Source organism: Myripristis murdjan, chromosome 23, assembly GCF_902150065.1.
Source record: "Myripristis murdjan chromosome 23, fMyrMur1.1, whole genome shotgun sequence".
Lineage (NCBI taxonomy): Eukaryota > Metazoa > Chordata > Actinopteri > Holocentriformes > Holocentridae > Myripristis > Myripristis murdjan.
Window position 1 is genome coordinate 26262803 of NC_044002.1, and position 21112 is coordinate 26283914.

General features: G+C 42.7%; 1 protein-coding gene across 1 annotated transcript in view; it reads right to left on the minus strand.

Annotated features, from left to right (window-relative positions):
• Positions 1 to 21112, minus strand: part of ano2b (anoctamin 2b) — a 91867-nt gene that overhangs the window by 42675 nt on the left and 28080 nt on the right. The window contains exons 6-17 of the mRNA XM_030045896.1: positions 16906 to 16996; positions 15426 to 15577; positions 15244 to 15298; positions 15079 to 15130; positions 8350 to 8405; positions 7923 to 7970; positions 7080 to 7144; positions 6051 to 6185; positions 4710 to 4870; positions 4131 to 4213; positions 3952 to 4035; positions 1659 to 1742 (exon numbers count right to left, since the gene is read on the minus strand). Of these exons, the coding sequence (XP_029901756.1) occupies positions 1659 to 1742; positions 3952 to 4035; positions 4131 to 4213; positions 4710 to 4870; positions 6051 to 6185; positions 7080 to 7144; positions 7923 to 7970; positions 8350 to 8405; positions 15079 to 15130; positions 15244 to 15298; positions 15426 to 15577; positions 16906 to 16996 (1066 nt within the window). The remainder of the gene's footprint in view (positions 1 to 1658; positions 1743 to 3951; positions 4036 to 4130; positions 4214 to 4709; positions 4871 to 6050; positions 6186 to 7079; positions 7145 to 7922; positions 7971 to 8349; positions 8406 to 15078; positions 15131 to 15243; positions 15299 to 15425; positions 15578 to 16905; positions 16997 to 21112) is intronic.

Here is a 21112-nt window from a genome sequence, read left to right on the forward strand (position 1 = left end):
CTGTTGCTCTGTGTTTTTTAGCGGTGTTTCGTGTTGCTGTGTTTTTTTTAGCGGTGTTTCCTGTTGCTCGGTGTTTTTTAGCGGTGTTTCCTGTTGCTGTGTGTTTTTTAGAGGTGTTTCCTGTTGCTCGGTGTTTTTAAGTGGTGAATTCACGGTCGTGACGCGTTCATGCTGAACTCTGACGAGAGCTCGGCTTCACTTTCATAACAAGGCTCTTAGCATTAATGTGGCTTCAGCCCTGCTCATGTGGAGGCTGCTAAGAGGATTAATGCTGCCGGAATCTCTGTAACACACACACACATACACACACACACGCTCACACACACACACGCGCGCACACACGCGCACACTGACAAGTATGCCTTTTCGCAGATAATTCATATTTCAGGGCGAGCTGCAGAGCAACAGGTGAGGAGTTAAAGGGAGGTGAGTCACACCTTCACTGTAAAAAAAAAACAAAAAAAAAAACAGTGGACACACACCTGACAAAAGGTGTTTAGCAGGTGCAAAGTCACGCAGATCATTTCCTCATCATGTTGCTCAACATTATTAGCCTTTAAAAGAACCAAGAGGGGGCCCATTTTGTCTCCCTTGGTGTTTTGATTAATATGAAAAAACAGAGACATGTAGAAAGTTCTTTTTTTTCTGTGTATCTTATGGGTCCTGAAATATGTGGAACCTGTTTTTTATCGATTGAGGCACGATGATTTTTTACAAATGTCATAAAGCTTTAGTAAACAAGCAGGCACTGTGACCACAAGGGGGCTCTGTTCTCCTGATCTGAGCTCCTGGTCAGCAGAGCTCGGTGCAGGTGCATTCTGGGAGTGTCCAGGTGCACTTTTAGTATTTTAACAAAGGAAAAATCCTGAGCTGCTCCAGGCTCCTGGCTCTAAAGGCTTGTCCTGAGTCTCTTCATGAATCCTGGCTGTGTTTTGGGCGTAACATGCAGTGAACCAATCAGAGGCCGTCTCCTGTCCCCTTTAACAGCCAGGTGTGTCTCACCTTGGTGGGCTGCTGTTCTAATGGAGGATTCTCCAGGTAAGAAGGAAGGCTTCTCTGCAGAGGAGACGGAGAAACCTGCAGCACTGACCTCAGAGCTGCTGTTTGCTGCTCAGTCACTGCTCTGAGCTCAGTTCATGTTAACAGCAACATGCCCGTGGAGCTCAGAGGGACACAAGACACTTTGAGTGTCGCTCTAAGCCTCTTTGCTCCGGGTGGAGAAGGAGGAGCCCAGTAAGTTGGTGATGACACACTGGTTTCAGACCATAACCCCTAATGTGGCTCTGGCTAATATGAGGGATGAGGTTTTCAAGACAATAGAAGAAGAAAGAAGCTCACAGCACCAAGAGACAGGAAATGTGAGCAAAGACACACACGGAAACGTTTTAGTCAACATCTGATGTGATCTGTGACTTTGATACTTAAAACATCGAAAAGAAAAAAAACATGGAACTAGACAGAAGGTTCAATTTAAAGAAGAAGAAACAAACCTGAGGAGGAGAAACAGCAGCAGGCAGAGAAGAACAGATAGAGGCCGTCTGCAGGAGAGGAGGAGGAGGAGGAGGATGAAGACAATGTGGGGAAGACAGGGATGAAGAGGAGGAGAGGAGGATGAAGAGGAGGATGAAGAGGAGGGTGAGGAGGAGGATGAAGGTTACCGGGGCTCCTGCAGCCATGGCAGACAGCAGTTTCTGCCTCCATCTGTCCTTCCCTGTCTCTGTCCCGTCCTCCTGCTTGTCTGGCTGCAAGACAGAGTGCATGTTACACACACACACACACACACACACACACACACTCACACACGCACACACACACACGCACACACGCACACACACACACACACACACACACCTTGGAAAACTTGCTGTTGAAAAAGGTAATTTTCGACAGAATTCCAACATGGAGCTGCTCAGGTCAGAATTCCTGACGTCACTGGAACGCATCACGTGATGTCATCAGAACTCATTTGCATGCCGAGATGATGATGAGATTGAGACGGCAGCCAGAACGTGCTGGTTTATGGTTAGTGCGAAAACATGTGATTGGGTGATGTTTACTAAATTTTATTATTTACCTCGACAAAGACGACTTCTGATTGGTGGAAAATAATTTTCAGTTTCACAGAAAACAGTGAACTCATTTCAGACACAACAGCAAAACATTATTGCTTTTTCTATGAGTTCACAAAGCCAGAGTCTTTGCATGTAGCTCACTACACGACTGATATCACTTCCCTTTTATCTCGTCGCTGCCACTTTAAGAACGGAACAATTTGCAGAAAAATAAAATAATAACTGAATATTAAAGTAATTAGCAGCGAGAGAAAGAGTCATGTGGAAAAACTACCAACTAACACCTTCAGCGTCACTGTGAATCTGCACTTTACCGAGTCATTCAGGCTCATGTTCACAGCTCAAATCTTTTTTTTTTTTTTTTTTCAAACAAACGTAAAAAATAATCCACCAGTGGGATGAGATAATCCCACTTGTTTCCAACACTAATCAACTTGTTTCCAGAATATTTCTCAAATCAAGTCATTTTCTTGATCCTAGCGGCTGATCTGCCTCATTCTGCCTCATTTCAACGCATTTACACTGAAACAAGTGAAACTGGCCTGGAAACAAGTGGGATTATCTCATCCCATTGGTGGATTATTCGCTTTGTTGGAATAAACATGAGACGTGTGAAGGTTCAGTGTCCAGTGGAAACAGCAAAGGGCTGAGGGGACAGCCCTGCCTCATACCACACAATGACACTTCATTCAAGAAAACATGGAGACAAGTGGGATTATCTCATCCCACTGGTGGATTATTCACTTTGCTGGGAGAGAAACAAGATCTGAGCGCTGAAGCTGAGACTGAGCGGCGTGTTAACGGCCGGCGGGAGCTCTGGTTCATTTAGCCGTTTCATTACTGCAGGAAAAAAAACAACAACAACAATAAAAATTAATTTAATGGCGCTGGTTTTTGCTGTGTGTCGTGTTAATTAGAGAGTCGCTGACCGTCGCCGTGGCAGGAAGCCATCTGCCGCCGCAGCAGGTTTGTGGGCCAACAGGACTCAAAGTGATTGACCCAATTTACAGCCACAATCTAGATCATTCTGCATCATGAGATTACCACGCTAATGTCTGCCGCACGCACAAAAAAAAAAAAAAAAAAAAAAAAAGAGAAAAAAAATCAGGATTCATCAGGAAACGTCAGATTCCCTCTGAGAGGACTGAGCTAGTTTGAGGAGTTTCTTTCCAAAATAAGATTAAAACTGGACATCTACCCTGACAGAGTGACGGCTGCTCGGGAAATGAAATTAAATCAGGATTATCACAACGAGCCTCGCTTACAAAACGGTGACTTTTCAGAGGGTTTACACAGGTCTTGCTTTTTTGGTGTACGCATGATGTGTTGGGATGAAACTTTTACTACTTTATATTTAACCACAGAGGCAAACAGAGAGAAATGTAAAGTCTTTTTCTTCCATTAAACATCCTCCCGCTCTACACGTCACCTGGAAAATAAAGTTAAAAATAAAGTAGAACTGGGTGATTTTCCCTAATTTGCCTCAGGAGGTCAGTCGACTTCATCAGGTCTGTTAACAGCAGGCTCATCTGGATTCATTTGTGTTATTGTCTCATTATGACATCTGGATTTTGTATCTTTAGCTAAAATAAAGTGTCTGAGCCGTTTTCATGCATGAGCCAAACAGAGAATCAGGTGTGGACTTTAGGTGGAATAGCCCTTTAACCCACGCAGCTGTGTGACTCAGGTTACTGGGTGTTTCTGCAGAATCTACTTGCAGATGAGAGAAAACAGAACCAGCAAAGTTTGACGAACTCTTTAGGATGGGAGGGAAAGACGCCTGTTATCTTTGATCTGTGCGGTGAGGGGGGCGGGGCGTGCGGTCAGGGGGCGGGGCCACAGGAAGTGGCTTGGTGAACAGAAGCTGAACTGATCTCACCTCGTTCTTCTTCTTCTTCTTCCTGCTGCGCTGCTTCTGCCTCTTCTGCAGCAGGATGGTCTCGTACTTCGGCCGCGGGTGTTCCTAACGGACACACAGACACAGGCGTGTGTGTGAGCGTGTGTGTGAAGGTGTGTGTATGTGTGTGTGTGTGTGTGCATGCATGTGTGTGTGTGTACCTCGTCCTCCTCGATGCCTGTCAGATCCCAGCTGAAGCTCAAACTGATCTGACGACGCTTCCAGTGCTCCAGGAACATGGCCGCTGCACACACACACACACACACATACATGCACACACACACACACACACACACACACACACGCAAAAGGGTGCAAATTTAAACCAACAATTAATAGTTAATTAGTAATCATTTTAGATACATAATTATGAAAACATATTTTTTCAGGACATTTTTTCTTTAATTTTAGTTTTTTCAAATTATTTTCTAATGTTTTTCTCTCTGTTTCTCTTGGGTTTTTTTTTTTTTATTTCATTTTTATTCCTTTTTTAACTAATTTCCAGGTCTTTTTTTTTTTTTTTTTTTTTTTTTACTAATTTCTTGCAGATTCCTTCATCATTTCCTGCTCGTTGTCTTTTTTCCATGTTTTTGAAAGAAATCAGCTCAGTTTGCTCGGCTTTCAAACGCCTGTGATTAAAGTCTTAACAAACCATTAACCATTAACAAACCACTGCACCTCCAGCCCACCTGCACACACACACACACACACACTCACACACACACACACACGCTGCTCACCCCACAGGGACATGAAGATGGCGAAGAAGACGGTGGCGGGGTTGTCGAACAGGTGCGAGGCCCGGGCCGTGCCGCACGCCGTGCTGAGCTGCCAGAAGTCACAGGCGCCGTCACACAGAGGACACATGGTGAAGTTCAGCCGCTCGTCACACATCTCCAGGCTGCACGCACACACACACACACACACACACACACACACACACACACACTGCGTCAAATATCACACACTTGAGTCAGGTTCAGCTTACAGAGGCAGCAGTGTGACTGGCCATGTCACAGGCAGGGAAGAACTGACATAAAATAAAATAAGATTAAATTAAATTAAAAGAATAAAGAAAATAATAGAATATTTTTCCCATTTAAAAATTATTTTATTTTTTAATAAAAAATAAAGATAATGTAAAAATACAATCTATAAAAAATAAATACATTTTTAAAAATAATTTTCGCATTTTACAAATTATTTTTAGCAATTCATATAATTTTTCCAAATCATGTTAAAAAATAATAATAATGATAGATAAAAAAATAATATAATTAGAAAAAATATATGTTTTATTTCTATCAATTTATATAATTATGTGATTTTTCCAATTATTATTATTCTTTTTAAATTTTCTGTTTGTAAAGTGCATATTACTATCAATCTCCATCTCCAGACTGCAGGACACACACACACACACACACACACATACACACATAACTTACAGGGGCTGCAGTGTGACTGTTTGCAAAGTGCATTTTATAATTATTATTATTAATATCATTATTATTACAAGTACAATCACTACTACTGCGACACTCCCACAGGGCTTAACACTACCTGTATTGTAAATAATTTTTTTTTTTTTTTTAAATCTACAAAAAAAAAAAATTAAAAAGGAGAACTTGAAGTCAAGGAGGAGGGGAACAAAGTGAAAAAAGGGCGACAACAGAAATTATTTAAAAAAGAAAAAAAAAATCAATAAACAGAGAAAGACCAAGAGCTGCAGCGCCTCCTACTGGCCAATCAGAGCTGCTCTGAAAACACTGCAGTGCAATGCACATTCACTAGTGGACACACACACACACACACACACACACACAGTGCCAGCCTTGCCTTCTGTGCTCCTCCCACACAGCGCTGCCTGGAGCCAGGTACAGCAGGTATCCCCCTCTGTGTGTGTGTGTGTGTGTGTGTGTGTGCTTGTCACAACATTTGTTGATCGTTCTGGAAGCTGAACTGAGCAACACAATTTGATTTTCCAGCATTTTTTTCTTCCACATATGGAGCTGCATGTGTCGTGACGAGCTGTACCTGTGTGTGTGTGTGTGTGTGTGTGTGTGTGTGTGTGTGTGCACCTTGGTACGTCAGTGTCCACTGTGGCGACCCCGTAGCCGAACACGATGATTCCCACGATGGAGGCCGGCACCAGCAGCTGAGTGTAGACGCCCAGCCAGGCGAAGTACAGGCCGATCTTCTCCCCAAAGTACTTCCTGTGAGGTCAGAGGTCACGGGGTCACAGGGGTCAGTGACAGGAAGTGACACAGGCAGGTGGAGGGCCGCAGCAGAGCAGACGGTGAAGAATCAGAGGAAGAGAGTTAAACCTTTTGCACAAAGTCACTGGATTTCCTCCCAAAACACAGCAGATTACAGCAGATTAACAGATTAACAAGAAACAACCTGGGAAACAGCAGGAGGTTCATGAAAACTAACCCCAAAATAAAGTAAATACCATATGACCCCACCCCCCCCCCCCCCCCCCCCCCCCCCCCCCCCAAAAAAAAAATCAATTAAAAAATGAAACAGTAAATAATAATAATAAATAAATAATAAAAATAAAAACGACACCACTATTGATAATAATAATAATAATAATAATAATAATGATTAAAAACAACAACAACAACAATAATAATAATAATAATCTTCAGGAAAAAAATGAACAAAAAATGTAAAAGGTATCAGGAAAAATTGGTCAAAAAAAGTTTAAAATATTACAGTAAAACTATATATATATATATATATATATATAATAAATATAATACATATATATAATACATTACATATATATATATATATGTGTGTAAAATTAAATTACAAGAAAACAACATAAAAAAGAAAAAAGTATAAATGTTTAGAAGAAATATATTTTTTTTAATTAAATTACTAGAATTTTTATAATATTATAAGAGTATAAAATATTCAAAGAAAACTGTAAGTATTTTAAATATATATTTTTAATTAAATTACAAAAAAATTCTGAAAAAAATGTATCAATATTATCTATATGTTGAATTAAATTACGACAAAATTTTTCGGCGGTGACATCACTTCCTGTCGCCGGGTCTTGTTCTAATAAAGCTACGGCGGCGTGACGGCGGCCTCACCTGATCAGGTCGATGGGCTGGTACTTGTAGAAGGCCGAGTATCGAGCCCACTCCTCATGCAGCAGCTGACACACACACACACACACACACACACACACACACACACTGCAGGTTAGTTATGGGTTTTACTTATTCAAACGTTTTCTTGGAGTGGGCGGAGCTTCTCGGAGGCAGAATAACCTCATTGGCTGAGTTAAACCTCAGTGGGCGGAGTCAGAGAGGCACCAGTCTTCCTGAGGCTCGGTGGAAAATACAGGAGGAAGGTAAGACTGTGACGAGGTTTTTTCCTCAGCTGCCACCATCTTTTTCTTTTTTTTTTTAATCCTGTGGGAAACCACCGCTCGAATAAAAATAAAATAATAAAAATAAAATAATAATAAAATAGTAAAATAATAAAATAAAAGCCCTGCCGCGGGCATCTGTCCAGCTGCAGGTGGACTGTGTGTGAGTCGCCTTCAGGGAAAACAAACTCCGATGTCGGCCCGTTTTCTTCTTCTTCTTCTTCTTCTGTCGACCAACCACAATGAAAACATGGGTTGCCGTGGTTACAGAGTGTCAACAACACCGCCGGCTCTTATCAGCCCAAAAAGCCTCTCGGTGGCATGTTTTTTTTTTTTTTTTTTTTTTTTTTTTGTCACTGAGGAAAAGACGGAGGCAGCTGAGAAAAAAAAACGCTGTGTGTGAACTGATACCAATATGGAGCTTTTTTTTTTTTTTTTCAGTTTTTCATTCAGCGGGCAGATGGAGAGGAGGAGGAAGAGGAGGAAGAGGAGGAGGAGGAGGAAGAGGAGGGGAACAGAGTGATGAGAGAGGAGCAGGAGAAAGAGAGAGAGTTTGATCTACCTGTCTGTCGTTCCTCTCCTCGGACTGTCCCGTGACCCTGAAGTCACCCTGAGGAGAGAGAGGACAGGGTCAAACACACACACACACACACACACACACACACACACACACACACACCTGCTCTGCAGAAAACACAAAGAAACACACACACACACACACACACACACACACTCAGAGGATGTGTGCTGCAGGCTCACTGCGCCCCCGAGAGGTTTCAATCAGAAACATTAACATTAAACATTAAACTCTTTTTTATTTCTTTTTTTTTTTTTCAAGCGTGGGGAGTCATGGGTAATCCAGCCCTCTGATTGGCTGTTTTGTTTTGACATGCTGTAATCCCCTGGAGTCTGACTGTCCCGTTACACTTTCCTCTGGACTTTGATCAGGAGTTTGACTCTATCAATCTGTCTATGTGAAATATACTCACATCATGAAGAGGGAAGGCAGAGTCGTACACGCCTTTAGCTATCAACGTGCTGATACCTGAGAGAGAGAGAGAGAGAGAGAGAGAGAGAGAGAGAGAGAGAGAGAGAGAGAGAGACAGAGAGAGAGAGAGAGAGAGAGAGAGAGAGAGAGAGAGAGACAGACAGAGACAGACAGAGAGAGAGACAGATAGAGAGACAGACAGACAGAGAGACAGAGAAAAAAGTGATAATATAAGTGAGATAAGAGATAATCCTCTTTTCCATACTGTAGATTCCTGTTGATTATTGTTGATTCTTGTTGATTATTGTTGACTGCTGTGGCAGTTGGTGTTGTTTATCATTGATGCCAATACAGTCAATTGAACTGAATTGAACTGAACTGAACTGAAGTGACAAGGCGATTACAGACACTGTGTGTGTGTGTGTGTGTGTGTGTGTGTGTGTGTGTGTGTTTGCGCTCAGCAGAGTCAGAGAGCTGCACTGGGAGTTTGGTCTGGATCCTGCTGCTCGTCATAAACACAGTTGGGAGATTCAGCACCGATCTTCTAAAAGTTCCCTGGGTGACTTTGGCTGCTTCGTCTCGCGCTCAAACAACAGCCGAGGATGACTTGCAAAAACACATAACCTTAATTAATTCAGCCAGATTATTCATTTTAGCTTTTATTTCTGGTGAAACTCCGGCGTCCGAGGTGCTTCTGTCTCCGGTCTGAGCAGCCGGTCGAGAAATCAAAGAGTGTTTAATTCTGCAGGTTCTGTGTAACTTGCTCTGTTTGTGCTCATGGGCATTAAAAGTGAATTATTTCCCCTTTAAAGGCTTTTTGCGCTCAGCAGCTGCTCCCCGACACTAAAACTCATTTTTACATCCAACCCACCTTTTATCACCTTATGTCATATTTCATCTAAGGACTACATCAGACCGACAGGATCTCAGTTCAGCAGAGGAACACACTTTTATTTTGAAGGGACGGGTGGACGAGAGAGGACGTTTAAAGATTTGCAAAGGTTTTATTGGTTGAAATTTGAATTTACAGCCACGAGTGCAGGATGATGTCACTGTTTAAGAGGCTCTGTTTGACAGGGGGTGGAAATCACGTGAGGTCATTTCATGGGGACTGTGACCTCCTGAACAACCAATAAGAATTCATGTCAGCTCTCTTTGCAGTGCGAGGAGTGAAGGTGCAAACTCCAGGTCACAGTGGGAAAATTCGATTTGCGTGAAGCTAAAATGGAAAAACTGAAGAGGAATATATAACATTTACAGAGGGGCGGGAACCTGAGCTTCTCTTTGTACCCACCAGTCTGTTTGTAATAACGTCATTTTACAAATTTGCAAACGAAACCCTCACGGTTCAGTACCGACTTCCCAACAGGAAGACCGGAAAGCTGAGGAGACTCAAAGAGAGACAAACTACAGAAAAAAAACCTACTTCCACTCCAACACAAGTGAAAGAGCAAAATCCCACTGCTACTGATGAAAAAGATGAAACCATATGCCGATGACACTGGGCTGTGTGTTGCTGTCAGGCACTTCGTGATTAGCACTTAACTCATTGGCTGCCGGATGTTTTCAGAACAGAAAGCCCCGTACTGCCAGCAGTTTAGAGCATTTTAAGTGATCTTCTTTCAAGACCCACAGAATAATTTGTTCTATAATTATGTAAACACGGCTGGGCTGCGCTGAAACACGACTAGATTGCCGTGAGCTACGATGAACTTCACCGTTAGGCCCGGGTTGGTCGTCAGTTTTTTTTTTTTTTAGATGGCGCCTGGAACGTGAATCTCCGTGGCTTCACTTGCCTAGATCGCTCGTCTCCATGGTCACCATCAGACTCACTGGAATTCGAAGAATCCTTTCTCACGTTTGCTACCATCTTACTACTAGAATTACCGTGACACACACTGTTCTAGTGTGAGCTGCCTAAAACTTGTCCGATTTGCGACGTTGCGACATTTTTCTCTCTATCCTCTCTGCCTTCTCTCTATCATCTCTATCCTTTCTGATGCAGATACGAGCTTAAACTATTGACACAAACTTCGCCAGACCCCCTCCTAGCCCAGCCCATTGAAAAGTCTAATTGACGTCGCACCCCGTCATTGGCAGTCAACGTTTGGATTTGAATTGACGTTGATTGACGTCAATGGCAGCCAATGAGTTAAATTAAACTGCAGCTGAAAATAATGGAAGTTAAGATAAAGTGGACACTCTGCCAATAGTAGCATTTGTGGTTGGTAATAATGATAAACTGCAGTTATTACACGCCTTTTCATTCCTTAATAACATAAAAAGTAGTACCCGCTGTCTAAAATACAAAGTGGTTTGATTGAGGAAAGAGACGTTTTAGGATTGTGGCTCTTGCAAAAAAAAAAAAAAAACACATCTTTTGACAATATGGGTACAATGAGTACCACCGCTCTGGTCTAATCCTGCAGACTACTCCTTTTTTTGTGATATTTTATTGATCCCTGAAGGAGAAATCCACCCCGTTGTTTGCTTCTGTAAAATAAAACTAGAAATGTCCTGTAGCCGCCGAAACACCAGACGATTCCTCCTCACGTCTGTGTCTTCCAAAGCAAAACAGCTGCCAAAATATCACTTTTAGCACATAAACCAGCAACAACAAAGAGGATTATGATAATATAAAAAAAAAAAAAAAAACAAGTCCCGGTACCCCTTTTTTTTTTCTCTTGTGGTGTTGGCTTGTTGTCGTCTTATTTAAATTGGAAAGTAGATCCGGCAGGCAGCATAAGCATAGTAACCTTGCACCAAGATAGTACTCTCTAAAATAATTGTCACTACATGAAAAAAAAAAAAAAAAAAAAACGGGTCATGTGGTTGTTTATACAGTGATAATCTTCTTTGTTGGTGTTGGTTTCTGTGCTAAAAGTGTGATTTTATTTCTGGAAGCTGTTCTGCTGTGGAGGTGAATGGAGAGACACAAACACACTAATGAGGAGACTTGACCTCCATGTGGACTCACACCACGCCCGGGGAGCCTCGCCTCTGTCTGTCAGCGTCAGATTGGGATTGGGATTAGGCGCCGCTCTGAGTCTTTGTGAAATGTTCATGCGACCTCTGAATGTCACGATGGACTCTGACACGACCTGGCACGTAGAGCCGCTTTTTAATCCAAGTAATTAATCAATTAATTATCTTTGCCTCAGAGGGGCTAGAAGTGATTAGCTGTGCTATTAATGAACCTAACGACCAGTGCACACACACAGAGAGAGAGAGAGAGAGAGAGAGAGAGAGAGAGAGAGACAAGTGCATGAAGGCATGACACACATGAAAGCGAAGGCATAGCCGCCCACAAACTCTCTCACACACACACACACACACACACACACACATAAGTGCTCACATAGCCTGCCAGGAAGAACTACAACTCCCATGGGCCCCTGCTTCAATCTCAGCCTGACCCAGGAAGTGTGACCCACTTGTAGAGGAAAGGACAGAGATGAAAAAGAGAGAGAGAGGAAGGGAGCGAGAGGGGGATGACAAAGTTTATCCATCAGAAAGAAGGGAAAAGGCAGAATGGAGGTTAAAGAGATGCAGCTCGGCTCCGTCCCGGCAGCTCCGCCTGGCCGGCCCGTCTGCTGCGGCGGCCCGGCCAGGCGGACATATGGTGGACACTTCATACACACAAAACGCGTGTCAGCTTGTTTTTTTTTTATGCGACTGCCAGGCCAGAAAAACGCAGAAACAGCTGCTGCCCGGCTGTGATGGAAACACTCAGGCACGACAACAAAGCCGAGCCCCGGCGTCAGCCTGAAAACTCAAACACAGGAGAAAAATCTTCTTTACAGTTTGAGAAGAAACTTTAGGAGGAGATTCAAGTCGTCAAGTATACAGATTTTGTGGCTCGGTGATGTTAAAGCGTAGAAATGAAGTTGTGCAGAAGGGGAACGGGCCTCTGCTTCATGGGGTGTTTCCAGGCGGCTCCTCCTGCCAAGGCAGCAGCTGCAGGCGTCCGTCAAAGTCACCGCGTTGGCACAAGAGTTTATTTGTTTTGGTGAAAATCTGGCACCCAGCTAATAGAAGTTACCAGTTCGTGCCACAGAGCATGAAAAAATTAAGAAAATACCCTCCTGGCTGTGGGATTTTTGAACCAGCCTTATCTGGAAGGTTTGTGACTTTGCCATTATGTTAATTAATAAATTTGCTAACAATAGAAAATGCATGGCTAGTGCAGATTATGCTGCGCTCAACTCATATGGGAGAGGTCGGAAACACTGCCATCAATACAGTTTGTAAGTGTGAAAATAAAACAGCTGAACAGAAAATAGATCAGAACAATAAAATAATAACCTATATATCACATCTTAAATCGTTAACTTGGCAAAATATGGTTAATGTTATGACAGGCAGAGTTGGTTTGCTGGTTATAAAATCATGTGTGATAAAAGAGGCATTCAATTTGGATTTATTTACATTCAGCAGTCACTATTTTCAAGATACTTTCAAATCCGTGACCTCCTTGTCAAATATATCAGAGCTATCAAAAATTTAAGATTCCAGGTTATAACTGCGAGTTGGATGTTGATGTGAATGTTGTTTAAAAGTCCTAATATTTTGCAGCCTGGTATGCTTCTGCAAACAGACAAAAATACAATATAGCAATGCAATACTGACTTAGCAAGGTTAGCAAGTTAGCATAGCAGACATTTCAAGTTCAACCTTATGGGTGTGTAGCTAGGTAGGTAAGCTAGTTGACGTTCCAACATCATCAATGTCATGATCATGAATGCCACAAAAAGTCACTGCCATGACTTTTGCCTGTCATATTTTGAGTCCATTCTTTGTCATTTAACTAAACTAGACGCCCCAGAAACTGTGGATCTTTGGCCCCGTCCAGTGAGATTTAACCCCGCCAATGAGATTATTTCCACCTCGTCTAAGTGGGCAGCACTGTTCAACACTGCATTTGCCATCAGTCAATGCTCCCATCCTTAGCCTTAACCTTCAGCTCTGTTTGCAGCGCGAGAACTGAAAGTGTAAACTCCCAGTCACAGTGGGAAGACTAGCTTAGCATGAAGCTAAAATGAAAAAAAAAATGAAGAGGAATATCAAACATTTAAAGAGGGGGAGCTCGAGTCTTTCCTTGTTTTGTGATAATTTCATTTCAAAATTCAAAAGGTCCAATTTGCAGCAGCATCACAAAACAAAACTGAAAAGCTGAGGAGACTCAAAGAGAGCTGGGCTACTCTGGAAGAATTAAAAAAAAAAAAAAAAAAAACTACTTCCACACCAACACAAGTGAAAGGGCAAAATCCCACTGCTACTGATGAAAAAGATGAAACCATATGCCGATGACACTGGGCTGTGTGTTGCTGTCAGGCACTTTGTGATTAGCACTTAAAATTAAATTGCAATTACAAAATAATGGAAGTTAAGATACGTTGGATATTGACAAAACTCTGCCAATAGTAACATTTGTAGTTGGTAATAATGACAAACTGCAGTTGTGGCACACTTTTCATTCATTAATCACACAACAAGAAGTACCTGCTGTCTAAAATACGCAGTGGTTTGATCAAGGAAAGGGATGTTTTTTTGGCAATGTTGAACCTAAAATGTACTTAAAATTTCTAAAACTTCTCTGTGCCTTGTTCCCATCCTGGCAGGAAGTTCAAGAAGTGGATTTTGACAGCAGGAAAAAACATAATAATAATATATAATAATAATAAAAATAATATAGTAATAAAACGTTGAGCGGGGAACAGGCAGCACTTGTTCCTCAGCGCTCTGTGATGCTGATTGGGTTTTAGCCTGTCTGCCACACACACACACACACACACACACACTTCGACCAGATCACACAGTTTGGGTAAAGCCATGGAAAGAAGCCAGGGCAGTTTTGACTGGAAACTTACAGGCTGCCTGCCCTCGAGGGGAGAAACTTTCCATCCTGCTGCAGTGGAAGTTTCATGGCTGGTTTGGCAGAGTGTGTGTGTGTGTGTGTGTGTGTGTGTGAGAGAGAGAGAGAGAGGAGAGAGAGAGAGAGAGAGAGGAGAGAGAGAGAGAGAGCCACCGTCACAATCTGAGATGTGTGTTTTCTTTGCTCTGGGTGTGACCTCTGCACCTGGATGTCAGAACAGGAAGCTCACCTGGGATTTTTCAAAAGGAAACTAAACGGCTGTCTTTTCAATCTGGCTTTTATTTTGGAATAATTTTTTTAGCCTTTATTTTTCAGTTAATTGTCGGTTTTCATATTTATTTTTTTATTCTTAAATTTTACTTTTTATTGCCTTTATTTATTTATTTTTACATTTGATAGTTTTTATTGTTGAGATTTTTAGTCTTGCATCCTTTTTATTGTTGTCTATTGTTTTCATTTTCATTTTATTTTATTTTTATTTTGTGTTCTTTTAACCTTGCAGTATGAAGCACTTTGGGCAGCATGTTGGTGTGAAGGGTGCTGTGTTGAGTTGAATTTCATTCATTTTAATTCATAAATGTTTAAGTTCCAGCTGCATGAGATTTGATCAATATGAAATTAATTATTAATCTAATATTTTTAGTTTAATAGTTTTGTTTAAATAGTGTTTTGATCATAGTGATTTCTACAGTCTATATTAAAATAATATTGTTTAGGCATTATGGGTCAGGATGTGCAGACATTAGGACAATGGACAAGCAGAGTGCTGTATGCACACACACACACAAACACACACACACACACACACACACACACACTCAGTCTCTCGTGTGTGAGGCGTGTTTGGTTTCTTACCCATGGTTTGGCAGGTGCGAACACACACGGTGCGTCTCAGGATCTCGTACACCTGAAAAACAGGAGACACGGTGAGCGCAGAGCGACGCCACACGAGAACACACCTGGACGAAGCCGCCAGGTGTGGCAGGAAGTGAGGGATGTTCTGTGTGGAGCGACACTCACGATGCGGCCGCGCGTGGCGTTGTCGAAGAACGTGTCTTTGGACTTGATGTTGTACCTGAGACAAAGAAAAAAACACTGGATGAGTGGCTGTGTGTGTGTGTGTGTGTGTGTGTGTGTGTGTGTGTGTGTGTGTGTGTGTGCGTGCGTGTGTGTGTGTGTGTGTGTGTGTGTGTGTGTCTCACAGGTGCAGCTTGTCCCTGGAGAAGCAGTGGGACAGCAGCTTGGTGCGGCCGTGCTCCTGGTGCGGCACGTTGGGCTGGAACGGCTGGTTCAGTTTCCTCCACATGGCGCTGAGGCCGCCGCTGAGGCCGCTCTCCTGCTTCAGCTCGTAGCTCTGCACACACACACACACGCACACACACACACACACACACACACACACACACACAGACACACACACACACACACACACACACACACACACGCTGTCAGACGTGATGAAGTGCTAAAGTGCCGTCATTTCTGTTTTTTGGTGAACCTGCCTCGTCTCTTGCAGAAATTGATTTCCTACATTTCCCAGAATCCCTTTCAGCAAGACACAGGGGTGTGGCCTTGTTGGTCTGGGTCACAGGTGCACACACCTGGGCAGATGATTTGAAGAGCCTTGTGGTTTTTCACAGAGTTTTATCAGGGCAGCTCCACGTGCTCACCTGCTCTGAGATTACTGGGATTAAATTAGATCTGCAGTTTTACGCTCAGAGGAGGTGGAAGAGTTGGTGTATCGATAAAAGGAAAATGTGAATAAGTTGCTATGGAAACAAGTTTAGCCAATAAACGGTGACTTTCATCATCACGTGACTTCCGCTCCACTGTACAGAGGAAAAATGTCGGCAGATGACAACAACAGCCGAAGAAGAAACTTGAACTTTTCTTGAACTAATCAAAGAAAACAACCAGGACTGCAACACGTCGTCACGCTGCACTTTCTTCTTCTGCGGTGGTATAATAATGTCACCCGGCTGGAGAATCAGTGCCACCTGCTGCTCACCTCGATGAACTCCAACTCCAGATATTCACATAACAGAAGTGGATGGAAACGCGCATAAACTCACATTTTGTTTTGCCGATTTTCTGAAAATTTGGTTAAAATTTGTGATAAATTTGGATGTTGGAGTGTTGACTCATGTTGACGTTCGTAATCTGAGCCTAACTTTATTTAATCGTCCAGTTCGTTCAAACATCCGATGTTTTTATTTGTTGGATAGCCCCCCTAACCCTAACCTCGCAGGTGCAGTCGACGTTTCCAAGGTAACAGCGAGCTCAGCCAATCAGAGTCATGGTTAGGATTGTGGGTAGTTTAGTACTTTTCCGTGACAATGTGAATAAAACTTGTTGATTTTATTCAGACTCGTTGCTTCTACAGGAGCAGAAATCGTTGTTTATAATCTCGTGGTCAGTCTGCCTTCAATGGTCACAACATAATGGCTGATAATCCTAATCTCAGTTACAGAATATCACTGGGATTTCACTCCAGAGCCTCACTGCCCCGGGCCAGAGGAACGTAAACATCCTGAAAGAGCATCATTCAAATTTATCGACCATAAACTGTCCTGCTGCAGCGATGCATTCTCATGTTTTAGATCCTGAGACATTATTATTATTATTATTATCATTATTTATTTATTATTTATTTATTCTCAGTCTCTCTGAGCATAAACTTGCCTTCTTGGTGGGAACTTTGATCTTGAGGAACTCGGCCTCTCGGCTGAGCACGGGCCAGGGGGCGTGGAGGCGGGTGAAGCTCGGCCCGTGGCTCTTCAGCTGAAAAACAAACAAACAAACAAACAAACAAACAAACAGGAAAAAGATCAACATGCAGTCTCTGTCTGTGAAATCTGTGACGCTGCACCGGACCGAACCCTGAGGCAGGCTTTTATTTTGAAATGTTTTGCTTTGATTTTTCATTTGATTTTTCATTCTTGGGAGATTTTAAATACACTGTACATTTACGGTGATTATAAACATTTTTCTTGTATTTTTTTTTTTTTTTTTTTTTGTTACCTTTTCCAGCATGTTTTACTAATTTTCCACCTTTTTTGGATCACTATTTTTCTTAATATTATTCATATTATTATTTGTAATTTTCTGGTCATTTCCTTGTATCTTTTCACTAATTTCTGGCTAATTTGCTCACCACCTTTTTTTTTCATGTTTTTGAAGGGAATCAAAGGGTTAAAGGCCTCGTGACAGAACTCAGAGGCATTTAAACAAAACACCTCAAACGATGTGTGTGTGTGTTATAAAGTGTGTGTGTGGTTAAGATGTGTTGTGTTGTTGTGTGTTGTGAGTGAAACTGGACACGGCGGGCAGAGCGGCGGCGGTGGCGGAGGGCCGGGGGGGCGGGGCGGGGGGAGGAGGTGGGAGGGGGCGGCCGCCAGGTAACCGAACACTCGGGCCTCCATCAGCAGCTGGAGGAGCGAGGGAGGAGAGAGCCGGCAGGACAAATGACAGAAACCTGAACCGATTCCCTTTCTCCTCTCCCGACTCCGACTCCGCTGCCATCCCTCGCTCGCTCCCTCGCTCGCTCGCTCCGACTTCCCCACTTCCTGCCTCCCCTGTCCCCCTCCCCCCTCGCCCCCCCACCTCCTGTCCAGACCCTCAGAGCTGCCTGTACTCCTTTACTCCTATAAACCCAGCAGTGTTGTTCCCTATGAACCTTTATTATCAAAATATCGTCTGCAGGCTCAGTGGATGAAATTCAAATTGATAAAAGTTGCATTAATTGGAGTAATTAGCATAACGAGCTAATAAATCACCAACTGAAAATGTCTAGTTTAGCTTCAAGTTGACTTGGAAAGGTGATCTACGAGTCTAAATCCATGTTGGTGACGTCCAGAAATCCATCCATTACCACGCTGCAGTCATGTGACCTTTCCTCATTAGCATAATTAGCATAAATTATGTACAAATGAGGTCGAAATCAGGAAATGGCTGCGTTTTTGCTTTTAGTTGAAAGTGTTTCCTATGAACTTTGATGATTGAAATGTCGCCTGCAGGCTCAGTGGATGAGATTTTAACTTGGTTGCTTGAAGATGCATGTTGGGTAATTTTAGTAATTAGCATAATGAGATTATTAACCACCAAAACTGGTATATTGTTGCTTTTTGTCAACTTAGAAAGGTGATCTCAGAGTCCAGGTCTGTGGTTTGATGTGGGGAAGTTCAGCTCTTTCCATAACTAAATCATGCAAACTTCCCTCATTAGCATAATTTGCATAAATTATGTATCTTTAAAATAGGAAATGGCTGTTTTTATGCTTTTATTCAGTTCAGAAATGTGAGCTGAGAGTCTGAGGCTGAACCTCTTGCCATCACCTCGCCTCATGAGCAGAATCTGGATCCACATCCATTTAAAAGCAACACTGTATTTCATTTTTCTTAATTTTATTTTTTTATATAATTTTTTTTCGATCACAACATGTAGCTTTTAGCAACCAGGTTGAATCTCATCCTTGAATCTTACCGACGACATTTGAATCATGAAAGTTCAACACTGCTGGTCTGAGGAGTTTCCAGAGGACTGTAAGGTAGGAAAAGTCTCTCAACATCCGAGGGCATGGATTAGTAATTCCAGGGCAGGGATTATGAATGTGAGAGCACCGTTTGTGGGTCCAGATTAACACGCGGGTCTTTTATTTTGTTAATCCCGGCCGACCCCGGGGGAGGCTCCGCTGCGCCTCTACAGACTCAACAAGATCGATATCAGGCTCTCTGGTTAAGGAAAGAAAAAGAAAAAGGCTGCAGGGTGTTTGGTGTGGAGTTATGTTACACACACACACACACACACACACACACTCACACACACCTGTTGCATTCGTCTGTACAGCAGAAATAAAGCATCTCTGCTGCTCTGTCTGCTCTTCACCTCGCTCACTCATATCCACCTTGTTCCTCTGCCTCGCTCGCCCACTCCGACCCCCCCCACACCCCCACCCCCCCTCCTCCTGCCTATCAGTCCATCAAACAGCAGAGGATATAAATACCTTTCAGCCTGCAGAAGGTTAATTAGTAGAGGGAGTTCCAATTAGCTCTTCATCTCTGCAGGGGGGGGAACTGGGTCAAAGCCGGGGGAGGGGAGAGGGGGGAGGGGGCTGGGTAAGAGATGGTGATCAGCTGGTGGGTGGGGGGTTGGTGGTGTTTTGGGGGGATGATACAGAGAGAGAGATAAAATATGACAGAGAGAAGACGTCGGGGCAGCCTGGAGGTTCACTTAAACAGTCAATCAGAGGAAGCAACGCTCTCATTGGTTAGCTCAGCCATCAGTGGGCGGAGCCTATCAGCCACAGCTTGTCAAAGTTCAAGTGACTGGCAAAAACGTAAATCAGCAATTCAAGAAAAAAACAAAAAGCTAAATGGCAAAGCAGGACATGTGACTTTAAACGGTGATGAATGATTATTATCCCGTTCTGGTGGCTGGTTTTGCTTTGGAGGTGTTTTTTATTTATCAATATTTATAATAAGTCAGTATTATCATAACATCAGCTTGCTTGTCTCTAGTCTCTCGTCTTTGTCAGCGAGCTTCAGTCTTCAGGTGTTGGCAGTCTGACGAGGAGCTCTCACACTTTTACAGCTGAGCTACAGAGGAACACATTTCTAAATACTCTATCAAATATCATATCTGGGTTAGTGACAGCTGTGGAACATGGGAATACAAAAACAGTATATCAGTGAAAAGCCTGTACATGAACATTTTTACTTCCACAAGAGTTTATTTCAGCATGAGGCCAAATCACTCTTGACATTTTAGCTCTTTTATTCAGCTGATATGGTTTTCTCTGTAGCTGCTATCATGACTGAACCCACAGTGAACGAGCGAGTGGAAATTTTTCAACTTGAGTGAGAAATTCACAGCTGTATTCACGACGCAAAAATTCACATTGTGTTTGGTCTGAACACGCCATCACACCGCCACTACACCAGCTCAGTCCTGCTGTTTTCATGCCAACTTTTTCAGCAAAATTTCAAACGTGAAAGTGACGTGTTTGCACGTTAGCACCATGAACTAAAGTTAGCTCACACTTACAGGTACAATTATAACCTGCTAAAGTGACTGCAGATGGAAATGAGCTGCTAGCTAGCTCAGGTTCAACGCCTCAAACAGCAAGACTTACAGTAAACAGACAAACTGCACATGGTCCCTTGTAAATAAAGTAAATAAACAAAAAAAAAAAAACACACACAGCGATGATGTCACATAAACAGAACTGACTGTGATTGGGTGAAGTTTGATTCAGATTGTTATTTTGATGTGGAGACAGGAGCGACTTGGCAAAATCTCAAAGTACAAAACACCTTTAATGACATTTAACGAGAGGAGCTGTGGCTCTCTGGCTCCGCCCACTGAGGGCTCACTCAACCAACGCAACTATTTTACTTATTATTTATTTATTATTTTTATTAACGAGATGGAGGGAGAGGAGAGAGAGCAGGAAAGGTGGCTGACAGAGGAAGTCGAGGGGTGTGTGTGTGTGTGTGTGTGTGTGTGTGTGTGTTTTGGGGGGGGTTGACATTTGAGGCTCTCCGTCAGAGCAGCAGGCGGTCGGATGTTGACTGAACACACTGTCGGACCAGATTACCTCAAATAAAAACCTGAAGATGAAGCTAAAGAACTTGTGGAGGCTGGAGGAGGAGAACGTCCTGCAGTCAGCTGATGAGTGTGTGTTTGTGTTTATGTGTTTATCACGATGACGGCGTGCACGTTTCATCAGCACGACGCACCGAGCCTTTAGAAATCTGAATGGAGTTCCTGCAGTAAACACCGGCTGACTTACAAATACAATGGCAGTCTATGTGATTGCATTATAATATATGCATCTTATTAAACGTTAATAACTCAAAAAGTATAAAGAGTATCAAGAAACAAAATGACA